The sequence below is a fragment of the Physcomitrium patens genome, chromosome 6, assembly GCF_059467195.1.
Source record: "Physcomitrium patens ecotype Gransden chromosome 6, ASM5946719v1, whole genome shotgun sequence".
In the NCBI taxonomy this organism is placed as follows: domain Eukaryota; kingdom Viridiplantae; phylum Streptophyta; class Bryopsida; order Funariales; family Funariaceae; genus Physcomitrium; species Physcomitrium patens.
In genome coordinates, this window is record NC_143415.1 from 4,340,787 (window position 1) to 4,356,493 (window position 15,707).

Below are 15,707 nucleotides of genomic sequence, written 5' to 3' on the forward strand. Positions count from 1 at the left end.
ACTTCTAAGTTTGAATTCAAAAAGAATCTACTATATTTTGAGGGATGCCTATATCTTCCAGAAGGTGAAACTTGATTATGTATTCTTCAAGCTCTTCATGACTTTCCAATAGCAGGACATTTTGGAATAATAAAACTTTAGAACTAATATCCAGGGACTTTTGGTGGCCTCAAATGTCAAAAGCAGTTAAAGATTTTGTACAATCTTGTGATGTTTGCTCAAGATCAAAAATTCCTCATCATCAACCTTACGGACTTCTTCAACCATTATCTATTGTAGAACAACCATGGTCTTTTCTTCTATGGATTTCATCACAGACTTTCCAATCTCAAGTTCTTATGACTCTATATTTGTGATAGTAGATCGTTTTACTAAGATGGCACATTTTGTACCATGTACAAAATCTATCATAGGTGAAGAAATAGCTAAGCTCTTTCTTGACAATATCTATCGCTATCATGGATTACCCAAGGATATTATATCAGCTAGGGGAATTCAATTTGTATCAAGATTTTGGAGGACTCTTTTCAAGATTCTAAAAGTGAATATAAAACTATCTTTAACATTCCATCCTCAAACTGATGGAAAAATGGAGCATGTTAATCACGTTTTGGAGCAGTATTTAAGATATACCATTAACTACCAACAAGATGATTTGACAACTCTTTTGCCATTGGCAGAGTTTGCTTACAGTAACATGGTACATTCTTCTACAAAACAAACACCTTTCTTTGCTAATTATGGTTATCATCCACGACTTGATACTTTTGACTTTTCAAAAGTTGATAATCCTGCTGCGAAAGATTTGACAATTCATTTGTCACAACTACCTATAATGATGAAGGCGAAGTTAAAAGAAGCTGAAGAACAACAAAAGGTCTATGCGGATGTCTATCAAAAGGAACAACCACCATTCCACATGGGTGATAAGCTTTGGTTACTTCATTGCAATATCAAGAACACTTGTCCTTGTGACAAATTGGACTATCGAAGGCTTGGACCATTTTTTATTTCTGTACAAATCAATCCAGTTGCATATCATTTACATCTACCGGAGTCAATGAAAATCCATCCAGTATTCCACGTGTCTCTTCTTGAATCATATAAGATAGTGGACATACCAAGAAGAAGACAAGCTCTACCTCCTCCTATAGAAGTGGACAATAATGAAGAGTTTGAAGTAGAAGAAGTCTTAGATTCAAGGCGACTCCAAAATAAATTGGAATATCTTGTCCATTGGCATGGATATGATATTAGTGAACACACATGGGAGCTAGTAAAGAATCTTACAAATGCAACAAAGGTGGTGGAGGCTTTTTATCAACGACATCCATCAAAATCAAGATGAAAACCTTTTTTAGAAAAGAAACAAGATCTAAGCAAGATAACATTCTACTTTCAATCCTTGTTTGTTGCTTCTTTGTAGTTGTGATGCTCAGGAGATAGAGAACCAACAACCAGTAGATTTGACTCAAGAGCCTTCATTTGTTGACCTGCCAGACGAGACATTACGATTGTCTCAACCTTCAAGACGACGCAATCGAGATGAAGATCTTCAAAAATGACATGTTCTTCCTCGAATAGATGGCAAAATATAACGGGTTTGGTTTCATGACCTTGGAAGGGATTCCTAATGTTTGGTGATTTTACTAGAGGTAGGAACAACTCTTGATGGTATTTCAAATGTTTTATTTGAAGGAAGTAATGAAGGCCTCGACAATGATCAAATAACTGGGTGGTCTTCCCGCCTTGGAATGAGACACTATCGATGGTTGAAAGGCCCTATCAATCATCTTTGAAGAGAACAAAGATCAGAGTATGTGGTAAATACAATTTGTTGCATCATAGATTTCATCAACATATGATTATTGCTCTTCGTGGAACTCATCCCTAGAAGGGGGGGTAATGTCATGGACATACACATGTAAGCCAATAATTACATGTATAAATATGTAGAAGTAAGTAAAAGTAGGTAAAAGTAAGTGAATTCTATAGTATTTGATATGGAAGCTTTCTAAAAGCTTCATAGAGGCTATTTTGACTTTATAGGTGTCTTTAATTGATTTTTTGGATTAGAAACGTGGTCAACAAGTTGGCCGTGTGCCACACATGTTATTAGCTTGAAGACCAAGCTAACTATGTGGCACACACGTAGAAAAATTTGCCTTGTAAGTCAAAGCATGTGTCCTATAAAGTCAACACATATTGGAGGTCTTATAGAATGTCGCCACGTAGCTCCTAGTTAGATAATATATATAGAGACAAGAATGAAGCCTTCTTCATTTTTGTCAACTCCTTTCTTGCTTCCAAGCTAGTTTCAAGGATCTCTAGTTCTCTTGGCTTTTGGCAATAGCCATTCCAGTTTCTTTTTCAATATATATCAAGTTATTTCTATTTTGTCATCTTTCTTTGAGAGAAGTCTTACTTGTTATTTGTCTTTATCATGTTCTTGTCCTTGACAGTTGTTAGCTTACAAAATAATGTCTGCTAATGAAAGATCCTTTAAATCTTTTTTAGGTCTAGAGTTACCATGTTTGCCACCACCAATGTTGTTTTTCTTCTTCTCTCTCTTGGTTAAGAGGATTTCTCTATGATAGGGGTTTCATCAAGACCTTGTGTTATTTGTTATTTCTAGTGTGTTGGGCACTCTATTATATGGCATCATTTGGCATCTTTATTGTTGGCTCTGCCTTCTCTTTCTTTGGTCAAGCAGTGTTTGTTTTATTGTTCTCTCACTCCAAGGACAAAACTCATCCAACATGTCTTCATGTTCCGCAACAAATCCTTTTGAGAATTGTTGGTCTTTGTCCTAAGGTCTGGCACATGACTCATGCATTTTCCAAATATACTTAATTAAACATAAATCTTGTAGTGACAATAGATTTGATATTTTTCCTTTTCTATATATTAAATAAAATTAATTAATTTTAAAATATAATAATTATATTAAATATTGATAAAATTTTAAAATCATTCTAATTTTGTGATATTATACACAATAATAGTTATACCATATATATTATCATTTTTCATAACTATTTATAATTAAAATAAAAAATAAAAAATTTCAAAAAAATCTTTAAAAAAAACTCAAAAAAGTATGATATTTATCTAATATCACTTTTTTTTTGGATAAATACGAAAAAGATTCACCATACATTGAATTATTTTACTAATACCTGAAACAAGTGGTAAAACATGCAATCTATTTTTCATAATCAATTTTTATTTGTTTGTTTTAATCCATATTCTCAAAAAGGAAATATATAAAAAAAAAAAAAAAAAAAAAAAAAAAAACACACACACACACACACAACAACAACAATAATAATGATAATAAATAAATAAATAAATAAACATAAAAGAAGAAGATCAATAGAAACTGTCAAGTAAACATCAACACTCACACCAAAGTGTGACTAGCAACAAACACATCCATCAGAAACAAACACCATGTGACATCAGAACTCTGCAACCCAATGTCACATCAAACTACACCCACTCTCACACACACTCTCTCTCACACACACACACTGTATCCCACCTTTTTAGAGCAACCACATGGGAGCAAGGGAGATGACAACTGTGAGGGAGAGGGGATTGCACAGAGGATGCGCACCAGAAAAAAAAACCAATTAGGGTTTTGGCACAACCACAGTTGAGTGTGCTCACATCAGAGGGTGTGAAAAAAGATGACTTTTATGTGGGATTCTAGTATTAGGGGTGAGTGTAGGGTTTGGTGGGTGTGGGGCCTTATGAATGGTGTGCTAAGCAACAGCACAAGCAGGACAACTTGCAGGAGCAAGAGAGAGAGGGGCTTTGCTTTGGTTTGCTTTGAATTGACTGTGGTATATTAAGACTTCCTGTTAGGGGTGTCCCCCTCCCTCCCTCCCTCCCTTTCATCCACTTGCTTAGATAGGCTGAGGCAGGAGCTTGCATTAAGTGCTACCCTGTGGATGCATATTCATGTTATTTTATTATTATTATTATTATTATTATTATTTTCAGTAATTATATGTGTGTTTTCAGAGTAAAAAAGCTGAGCTGATTTTGCATTCTGGGTGGTGGTGGTGGTGGTGGTGTTTTTATTTTATTTTATTTTATTTTCCTGCACAACAAGGGGTGTTGACTATGGGGGGCTAATTCAACTTCCCATTTGGTCAACAGTTTAGAAGCCTGCTGCTGCTCTCAATGACATGTTAAGAAGCATGGAATACATCTATCCATCCACTATTTTTCATTCATCCATGTATCCACCCAGTTGGGCTTTTGCCCTTTCAAATTGATTGTTTGGGCAAAGGCCAGGAGATGAATCTTCTCTGGGCCTGCAATGGACTGACTTGTGAGGTAATATTTCATTGCAATTCTTGCTGTTAACAAGTATTTCATTGAAAATATAACACTAGTATTTATATATATATATATTTTTTTTTCATGAAAAAATTCATAAAATATTCACCATCCAAAATTCATTACAAAAATTAAATTAAATTAAATCAAAATATCATATGGTCTTTTTCTAAATAGACTTGTATAAATAGCAATCAATCCATGCAACTTATAAAATGCATATAGACCATTCCTAAAAGCAGACACCATGTTATAACATTTAAATGTTTATATAATATTAACGTTTAAACATTTATTGTAATATTAAATGTTTATAGTTTATATAACATGTTATATTATAACTTATAATATGTTATAACAGTTATAACTGCAATTTTTTAAAACTTATAGATCAATCCATGCTTACATGTATAAATAGTGATCAATCCATGCTTACATGTATAAATAGTGATCAATCCATGCAACTAAAAAAAAATGCAGTTTCCAACACCTGTACAGAAACAACTTACTTAACAATCATGCATAAAATAACAAACCATAAAGATGAGGAAAATAGGCTGGTGAATGAACTTTGAAGAATATAAGAAAAGAATGAAAGTAAGCCCCATGTTTATTCTGATTACAATATTTTTAGAGAATAAATATGGGGCTCTTTTTCATTCTTTTCAGCAGTCTCTCAACATAAAAATCAATGAATTTTAACCAATTAAGAGGGGGAGCATGAAGCCATTTGTGGCCATCTTGGTGTGCAATGTTATTTTTTGTTAATTTGATCTCTTACCCTCTCTTAATTTATACATATATTCTTCAAAATCATGAATGTGATGGTGTTGAGATTGGAGACATCATGTGAGCAAAGAATACATGCAAAACTCTTCCTTTGAATGTGTACTCCTACATTTTAATATGTGAACATTCATGAGGGAGTCTCTTCAGCATGGAGAGAATGGTGTGTGGTATTAAGGAAGCCTTGGGATCAAACAGAGAGACAATTGGGTGGTTTGCTTCAATTCTAGTATTTGTTTAGTTTGAGCATTCCTTGTTGTTTGAAATTAGTGCACCTTCACTTGGACTGTTCTTAGACTACCAACTGAAGTGGACATGTTAATTTATTTTGAATGTACCAATTTTTTTTTTTTATTATTTGGATTAACTTCTACTACAAATAATCATCATTTCTGGATATCAAGCTAAGAATAATATCTTCTTCACCCATCCAACTTGGCAATGACAAGCTATGGATGAAAATATTAGTATACCAAAAAGAATTAGAACAACTGTGTAAACTCTAATGTTTTGAAGATAACAGCAAGCATCATTGTGTTAAAATATTTTTCTCCCACAATTAATTAATCTGTGAACCCCTGAGTAAATTTGGACTTGTTGAGATTCACTCCAATCAAACAGGAAATTATGGGTTGCTTTAAACATGGCACCCAACTTCCACAACCAATGACTACACAAGAACATGATTCTTTGCTTTTCCAGTCAAGACAGAATATCACATACATATATATATATATATATATATATATATATCAAGAAAAAGCTTCTAAAACTATCAGCCTTGAGAGCTCAGGAGAGCCTCATCTTCATCTCAGTCATACCAGGAACAAATAATCAAAATCCATGGTCAATGTTATCCATCAAACCTTCCTCCCACAAGTCAAAAGAAAGGTGACAAAAATGTTGGCAAAACCCAATGACTGATGAGGAGAGTACAAATGCCTCGTCCTAGAGAAGGAGCATGGACTCAATTGTTAGGTGGTGTGTAAGACAACACTCATGCCTCCATGAGACTGAGTAAGTGTTTGTATGTGTGTGTGTGAGAGCTTGCATGCTAGTGTGCCTCTACAGTTGGCCTCCAGTTGCTATCCGCTTTTCAGTCCCAACTGATTCTAACTTAGGTGCCTCTTCTTCTGCTTCTTCTACTTCTTATACTCCTTACATTGTTGGCAGAATGCACAGTTGTTGACAGTTGTGATGACATGACTAGCTTAAAAAAACTAATTTAAAAAAAGAAAAAAAGAAAAACGGAAAAAAAGAAAAATTTGCTGATCAGGTCTGACAGTGGGTTCTTGCAGTGATCCACAAACAAATTGGAAGTGCTGTAGCTCAACCAAGTTAGGAATGATTTGAGTATCTTAGAATTGTTCTGTGTTGGAAGAATGTTCAGCCCCACGATCAGAGCATTCACAAGCCATGTAAGAATTTTGGCAAGCGGACAAAGGAAGACGAGCTGTGTCCGTGGATGGAAACAGTTTCTCTGATGATAGATACACGTAGGGCCATTACTCCCATTCAAACAAACAAAAACTGGTGCAGTAGATGCCTTGTTTGAATGCAGAATACTGGTCAACAGATCAATCATTTGGACGGCCAGTTGATAGCATACAAAATATTTATGTAGAGGAACAGGGAGCGTCAGCAAGATCGCTCAAGTATCTGGCAAAGATTTACAGCTCCTAAAGGCTGTTGGTAAGGATGATGTGAAGATAGCATGACGCACCTCGAATAAAAAGACTTTTTTAGGCTTTTTTGTTGCTGTTCTAGTGTCTCGCTTCATTGGAGGATTACCCTTAAAAAATAATTCAATCACTTAAAAAAATTGATGTACAATACAGTCGAAAGTAGTAAAGCAGAGACTCTTGAATGGCTAATATATGTATCCCCTGCAACAGTGGGCAAACTCCTATCATGAACTGCTGTGCATAAGACTCCGCAGTTTTCCATGCGTTGGTTGCTGCCCGCCCGATTTCATCATATCTGGCAATGAATGACTTGATAATTGGTCCCCACGTAGGTCTATGGCGGGGGGAAGGTGTAATTTAAAGATACTCAAGGAATGGGAGGGTCTTATCCTGCCAGACTCCCCCCCCCCCCAAATGATGACGCTCCACATTTCTGAAGCGTTCTAGCATCGTGTACTGTGTACTCGGTGATCCATGCAGTGTTCAGGCTTCGAGAAGTCGGTGCTAGATCTGTGCATGGTGGTAACAACGACATTATGAAACAAGAATTCTCCGTGGGAGGAAAAAAACGTAAGCTACAAGATGATCAATAAGAGAATGTGCAGCGAGATGAGTAGAGATTAACTGACCTGGCTCGATCTGAACCCGACTTCTGAATGCTGGCCTTCGCCTTCTGCAACCGAAGCAACACGTCAGTTACATTGGACTTGTTGCTCACTCGACTCTGCTGCGAATTTGGTGAATAGTCCTTTGGGGCGTCGTAAGCAGGTCCATATCCAAGGAAAAGTTTGGGCTCGGGTGTGTCGACAGGCCTGTTTTGAGTGGCCTCATGTGGCAGAGGCTGCTCGAACCCATGGGTCTACATACGCACAAGCAGTGAAGATGTTGTAAAAACGGCAATAAGATGGTGAAACTAGTAAACTAGTGGTCACCCTCTGAAGCATGATCAAGCTTGCAGTGAAAGATTTAAGCATTTTGCGAGGAACGCTGAAGACGAAATTACAATGCACGAAGCAAATTCTTCTCGTGTTTGAAGCCCAATCATCCAAAAGAAACGGCCTCAGGCTCACTTTTATATCAAGATTCTTGTCTTGCCGATGCCCAGGCTCGTGTCTGATTATCAAGTCGTCTTCATACGATGGGTGATGGTCACGGTCATAGAAGTTGTAGTTCTTCCTTCCAGGATGGACAGGATGAGATGGGTGAATCACCCCGCTCAAGTTCCTCTGTTGTTGGGGCACATCTGCTACTCTGTAGTCTTCTTCAGCTGGCCAGTTGCTACTATCAGCAGAATGGGACCGACGATGGCCATGTCTGTGATTCCTTTCTGATTGATGGTAGCTTCTGTAGGGATGGTTGCTATCTCTTTGTCTGCATCACAGCCAGATGAAATAATTAGTTCACGTTTCAAGTATTGGAAGAAGCTCGCCACCAGCTACTGCAGATACACAGACAAACAAGTTGGAAACAGCGATCTAGTTGCCTTAGTGAGCAACATCAACAACCTCATCCATACCTGTGGTTGCCATCTCGGATATCCAACATCGGATGCGCACCTCCATTGTCGATTTGGGAGTTTCTGTATCCATCCTGTGCTGATTGATTCAAACTTGCATGAGCATAAGGTCTACCTTGAAAATCTCTTTCACAGTACGTTGGAGGATATCCAATCTGACGTCTGACACATTGGGCTCCTGTCTGCTGGAAATATGTATCCTGATACTCAGGCTGCAATTGTTTCTCAGACCACACCCGGCTATCTGATCCATCCATCCTGATATAACACGCGAACTGAGTCACGATCAGAAAACTCATAAGAATATTCTATCCAGGATTTTAATTTTCTGCTCAGATGGTTTTTCCAATATAAAAAACTACATGATGAAGTAGAAATGGAGGATTAAATAAGAATAAATAGATATGGTCAACTACCATTCTACAAACCGATGACAGCGCAATATTTGAGATTTTTTAAATCGCTGGAACAAGTAAACAAAATCACTGGGAACATGAGCAGAGTTTCTGCAACAAGAACTCTACCTGGGTACTGCAGCTGAACGCTCTACTTGCCGCAGAGGATGCTCCACCACCGCAGGATAGGCCAATCCCTGCCGGTGCTCGATATTGCCCTCATTATGCTGACTATCCATACTGGTGTCCCTACCATGCAGATCTACACCCCATAAGTCAGAATCCGAATAGAATCCTTTTCGGGCATCGCTCTTGGGCATGTGAGGATGACTGCAGTCAGTGGAGCTTTTGCTGCGATAAACCCCATGGTGCGGCGTCACGAAGTCATCAGCTAAATCATGAGGTCCATTGTTATAGTCTGAACGTGGGTAGTCGCGCTGGTTCGATTGCCCCATCCTTTGTTCCGACTCGTAGCAGTTTCTGTCCCATTCTCGTTGCATACTTTTGGCATCTGCCTGAACAGTAACTTTGCCTCGTAAACCTTCAGGAGGTGATAGTTCAAAATGGGACTCTGCGATTAATCACGATACAGTCAATAACTCAAAAGCAAAAAATAAAATTATAAAAAAATAAAATAAAATAAAATAAAAAACAAACAAACAAACAAAAAAATAAATCATTGTATTCTCCTTATCTCTAACATGCGTAATTCGAAGCGTCATGAGATCATTGCTCTCAAAAAGTTTAAAAATGTTCAGCTTCCTTTGTACCTCGTGGATACATAGCCTTCTGTTGTCCACCGTTTCCTTGTGTCTGCTCCACAGGCTTATGAGGAGATCTATCCTGAAGAACAGCCGGTACTTGATCCATCCAATTCATCAGCTGTTCCTGGGCAAACTCTTCTTTATTGCTATCTTTCGCAAGAGTAGACATATCCGCACTAAGTTGACACCACATTTTACGTAACCGATTTTCGATTGCGGCTCTGGAGAATCGAGTGAACATTCAGTTAATTGTTTGGTGTGCATCCATGATACATCAATCAACCCACACAGGAAGATCGTTCCTTCAATTTACTAAAACAAATGAATTCCATGTCAAGAATAAAATAGTTCTCAAATGACCTGTTATCCAGCTTTTTGGGCGACTCCCCTTCCGATACAAATATGTGCTTAGGCGTCACCCAAACATCGCCATTTCCATCCACATCACTCCTATCTTCACTTCGGACTTGTGGCGATTTCCTTCTCGAATCCCCAGAGTCTTTGCTCTCTAAAGAACTTCCAATGGAATTAGTTCTAGAGAAATCTCCGACACTGCTCTCAACGCGCTGCAACTCCTCCTTTATTTCCTCACCACCAGATGCCAAGCCTGAAGCAACGTGCAATCCTTCAGGTGGGCTGAGGGACGCTATACTTTGCGCCGCTCTTGCTGTGCAATCGGCGACCTGTGAAAAATTACCTGCGCGCACAATAGATATAATAAACTCAAAGAATCCTTCTTGTAAACTGTATCCCTTCTTTAGCAACAGAATAAGTTTTGCAGCAAGCTGTTTTATGATTCTGCGTGTCTTCAGAAACATTTACCAGTCAATAGTTTTAGAAGTGCTTCTTCCGCACACTTCTCAGCCTTTTTCTTGTCTTCAATGACCTGCTCCAACTTCTCTTCCAACTCCATCACCTGCATAGACTTGTGAACATAAGCTGAAGGTTGATTGTAACGCTCAAAACTATAAAATCCATGTTCTTGACAAATGCACCTCTAAACACGCAGATCCTAGTCAATTTGGTCCCTCCTAACTCACCTTCGTTCCAAGCTCTTGAATACGTTGTTTAGCGGCCTTCGAAGCGGAGCGTTCAGCTAATAGCCTAGCCCGCAGGAAATCAATCGTCATCGTCATGACATCGTCTCCTGGTGATGCTTTCCTGTACGCGCACAAGCTATCAAAGTTTTGCAGCGTAACACATATCTTTGACTAGAGTACTAATGAAAAATGTGGGACTGTGCCACAAGAAGCGAAAACTGTCTTGACAAAAGGGTTCGACGAGGATTGAAAGAAAATGTTTTAAGTTCCTTACATATCCTGACCACTCGGTGATTCCATGGCCAAGCTGTCGTCTTCACTTTCATCTGCTTCTGCTGTTGACTGCACTGTCTTTGTCTGGACATCAATATCCCGATCCTCTTTGTTCTCAACTTCACTCCCATCCGTAGGCAGATTGCTCCTACAGTGCTCTTCGGATGACACAGTGACATTTGATGCACTCAATCCAAGCCTAGAGCGTTCTACTGTAGCGGCAGCACTCTGCAGCTCGTCTTGCTCAGAGGGGTTGGATTTCCACCTGAGCGGGGTGAGAGGAACCAAAGGAGTGACGTTCCTAGGCGTCATGGAAGGGCTCCCAGGCACACCCTCTTTTTCCGTCTCCATGGAAACCTTCGTCCTCCTGCACACCAGCAGGAGTATATCGTTTTATTACCATCCACAATCACTTAGTTCGGTACCTCTAAACTCTTTCTGAAAATAGAAAGATATTTATGGTTATTTAAAGCATAGTTCATTTTCTTGAAACACCGCAGCAACAGAAAATGATCCTCACAACGTGTGTTTCTCACGAGGATGAAACAAAAAGTCTCGCAGATATCGCCCCACCTCATGGATAGCTGCTTCAATGTGGTGTTAAAGCCTCCCCAAGTATCTTGATCTTCTCCATTATTACCATTTCCTTCAGATTGGCCTTTCGACGCTGCAGCCGCAGCCAAAGAAGTGCTGGAGCCATGGACACCTCCAAAACTGATACTCCGTGTGAACCAGCTCTTCACAGCCGAGAGCTTCTTGTCCTCGGGATGATTCTCTTCTCTACTCATCAATCCAGCTAAAACGAACTTCGATTGCTCCTCTCTCCACCTGGAGCGAATCTCACCACTACTGTGCTCACATAACCGTTAACCTCCCTACTCAGCTTCGGAAGACACTAACCCTGAACAATGTGAATGAAGTCCAGTGCCTCTCTATCGCTGTACAGAAATTTTTCCTCCTAAATCAAGGGTTCCAGCCGCTCCGTTAGAATGAAGTATTGAATCTCACCACGAGTCCCGATCACATTGAAATGCAACACCAGTTTACGCTACACTACGTGCTCCGCCAGCACATTCCTTCCTGCGCATAGAATGTGACATAGTCCTCATCAACCTTGTCCTCATACAATAGATTGCGTAAAAGACACTACCCAATTCGCTGAGCTATGGACACAGACCAGAATTAGCGATCTCCCTTCAAATGCGGACCCATGCAACTCCAAATTAACACACAAGTCTGCACCATTCTCAAGCGAAACAGCGCGGCTAACTTGTCAAGCTACAACTATGCGCCACAATACCTCCGCGAATGAACTCATGCATAAAATCCCCAGAGAATCCCAACTTAGAACTCGGACACCTCCTGATCCATGCAATAATAAAAAATAAAAAATAAATAAAAAACCTTGTCTGGAGAGCTCACAATCGTTGACCTACAAGCACCTGTCTGAACAAAATCAAATAATCGACGCCCGCATCGCCACATTGCCTAACAAGCACCCGGTCCTTAATGGACATCCATCACCCACCCTGGGTTTGCTCTAAACCTGAAGCCTCAATCAAAGCTGTCTCCACCAGACTCCCAACACGCACGCACGCACGCACCCACACACACACACACACGCAAATGCTGTTCAACCACAATGCAAGGTAACCCACCTGGTATTAGCAGGCACTCGCCGATCCAACAGTTCACCAAACTCCGCGTTGAATGCACTCGGAAGTGCAGGATCTGAACGCTGGGCTTCTCTCTCTCTCTCTCTCTCTCTCTCTTAGTAAGGAAGAGTGAGATCTAGCGGATAGTAAGCAGCGAGTTTGGCAGGGATTCCTGATCTAGATGCCACGAATATGGGCTTGTCTTGTCCGTGATTGAATGGAATGGGAGGAAGGGAAGGAGAGTTTGTGCGATGCTGTGTGTGCGTGTGTGTGTGCATCGTCGCTGCCAGTGCGTCCTCCTCGCCCTGCTCCTCGGGCTCTCTCCCTGTCTGTGCCTAGATCCCTCGCTGGTGGGTTTACTATCCCTGCTCTCCGAGCCTCGCCCCCCCCCCCCCCCCCGCTCCCTCCCATTTTCTCAGCCCCGCTTACTGGGGAGCCCTTTCATCGCTGCTAAATTTGGCTCACTGCTAAACTAAACACCTCCGAAGCGCACTCCTGATAAAAACAAGCCCTGAATCTTAGCAGGGAAACCCACCCACATTCTCCTTCATCCTCCTCACTTTCATCCCCTTATTTTAAATAATAATTTTTTTTTATTGAAATGTCCGCATATTTATATTTGAAACATTGAATTGAAGGAAAAAGCGTTACCCTGGTATTCTGGAATACATCGAACAATCCACATTTATGTGACTGGGTAAACTTTAGTGTTAATGTTGGCAGGAGATAAAATTAGGGTTTTGAACTTTTGATGTTCTGAGGTATTTTCATGTAAATGTGTGCTGTTAATAGAAATACGTGAGTTCAAGCTCATGTTAATGTTCAAGGCTCGTTTTCACTCGAATAAGGTAACGAAATGGTTACCTGCCGTTACACCATGATTTCTGCTGAAGACCCACTATTCTAAAGATATAAATAAATAAATAAAGAAATAAATATAAACACAAACTATTATGCACAAGAGCAGCAGAAGTGGAATATACTTCGAAGAGTCACTCCGGAGAGACAAACCCACACAAACAAACTGAAACCTCTGGGATGGAAGGCCAACAACATCAACCATTCCTATCCATGTACTCAGAAATAGTCAGGTAGGCAAATTACAGAGCCATTTCCAATACTATATTTTGAATCACCCAGTGGATCACACCTCATACTAATATTAGGCACATCCTCACGTGCGCCACGTCAACATGAGTACCTGGAGTTTGGGTTGGTCTCATCCGAGCTGGCACCTTCTGTGTCGATTGCTTCATGAGATGGGTCCCTTGCCAAACAAATAATTCACCCAAAATTATCAACAAATTTTTTTAGTAAGTAGCTGGGCTCTGTAGCCAAACGACTGGATGAGTGGCTAAAAAGTAAAAGGCACATAGGGATGACGTGGGAATGTTTTTTTAATTTGAATACGTGGGGAGAAATTATGACGCTCATTTGTTCACACAATAATTTTTTCTTTTATTTATTTTTTAATAACAAAACAAGGTTAACTTTTTGATGACTGTGTTAGTGTTGTGTGCACAAACATTGCATCATTTAAAGAATGACAATTCACACACATAAAGGGTCAATCCATTTTCGAATTCTTAAAATTAATAAAATAAAATAAAATAAACTAAAATAAATGACACCATGATATATTATTAATAGTCTGTTTGGATACATTAACAGTATAAATAATGATAATAAACTTTTTGTCACTGATCCTCAGACACACCTAATTCTTTACCCTAAATTGGGTCCCAAACAAAGCAATACCATGAAACAATATATTTGGCTTCATGTCTCGGATGTGGGGGGAGGCTATAAAGCTACACAAAGCCAATGCATTGATGGTTGATTGGATAAAGAAGGAGATAAATAAGATGTTTGCCCAATGAACACAGTAATGTGGTGTCACAAGTTATATACATATTCATGTATATATGTACGTATATATGTTTGCCAAGTCTTTTGAAGCCTTATGTCTATGTCATTCTTAGCGGTGTAACAAAAAAGAATGTTTGAATAAATGACTTTTGATTTTTGTTAGAGACCTTGAAGCTAATTCCAACTTGTAATTGTTACTATCACTATTTGGAATTGAATGAAAATAGATAAGATAAGTGCAATTTTTTATATGAACTAGTATACAAGTTTGTGCATATTGACTTCAAATAAGTTTTGTCCTATTTTTAAAGCTAACATAATTTTAAGGCTTTTTGTTTTGGTTATGGGCTGCACCTTGACTTGAACATGAAACCACAAGGGTTCAATCATATGTAAAGAAAAAGAAAAAGAAAAAGAGATTAATTTGAAATGGATTTGAGGTTAATAATTTTCTTATAGAGATCTTATATGTGGGAAAAGAAACTGGGGCACAACAAAACTGTAAGTAGGTGAAAAAGAATGGTGTGATGTGCAATATATTTTATGCTCAAAACAATTCCCTTTCATTTGATCAAATTGTTAATTCCTCTTCAAGACAAGGTGCAAGGTGATGTTTGATAAAACACACGTATACATTACAGATTAATTTGAGCTTAATGGAAGAAGTGGAGGTATTTAAAGACTTGAAGTTCTATGAAAGATACCACATGAAGGTTAGATTTTAAATTTTCATTCACAACGCACTAAAATTAGATCATTCTGTTGCAAAGAAGAAAATACAAAACAAACAAAGGAGAGTGAGAAGATGATGGTACAAAAATGACCTCTAATAATATATGGGGATTATTTTAAAGAATAAAAATTTAAATCCAGAATGACGCTGAAATATTAAAAAAAGAAAAAGAAAAAGAAAAAAAAAGAAAAAAAAGAAAGGGATTTTTTTCCAAAAAAACTACAAAAAAAATTGGTGATTTAAATCTCTTTCTCTAACATCACAACCATGCTTGAGGGAACCTTGCACAGAGTTTGCCCTTGCTGCTCTATCAGAAAAAGGAAAGAAGCAGAGTTAGATGTGAGTAAAAAGATATTTTACTCCTAAGCCTCTCGAAAAGGCACATCAAAAGGTGTACATGCCCATTCACTTAAGAGTACCATAAGTACTGATGTTTCAGTTGTTAAAATGCGCCAGAATCCAATGCATCTACTTAAACTAAGGTATAAGAACTCATTCCATTCCCAAGCTTCAAGTCACAATTTTTTGACAATTCCACGGAATTTCAACGTGCGTGAGATAGCATCATTCGAGAGCTAGGCAAATAACATGAGGCAAAGCAAATCTAAACCGTGGTACTGAATTGTAAATTGCAACGTTTC

General features: G+C 38.8%; 1 protein-coding gene across 1 annotated transcript; it reads right to left on the minus strand.

Annotated features, from left to right (window-relative positions):
- Positions 1 to 6,923: 6,923 nt before the first annotated feature.
- On the minus strand, positions 6,924 to 12,784 carry LOC112283273 (uncharacterized). Its single transcript, XM_090250993.1, has 12 exons — positions 12,468 to 12,784; positions 11,383 to 11,889; positions 10,811 to 11,176; positions 10,537 to 10,657; positions 10,319 to 10,412; positions 9,857 to 10,193; positions 9,503 to 9,717; positions 8,862 to 9,303; positions 8,338 to 8,595; positions 7,892 to 8,192; positions 7,451 to 7,680; positions 6,924 to 7,331 (listed from the first exon to the last, which is right to left on the minus strand). The coding sequence occupies exons 2-12, from the start codon at positions 11,595 to 11,597 to the stop codon at positions 7,265 to 7,267; spliced, it is 2,646 nt and encodes an 881-aa protein (XP_090107119.1). The 5' UTR covers positions 11,598 to 11,889; positions 12,468 to 12,784; the 3' UTR covers positions 6,924 to 7,264.
- Between the last annotated feature and the right edge of the window lie 2,923 nt (positions 12,785 to 15,707).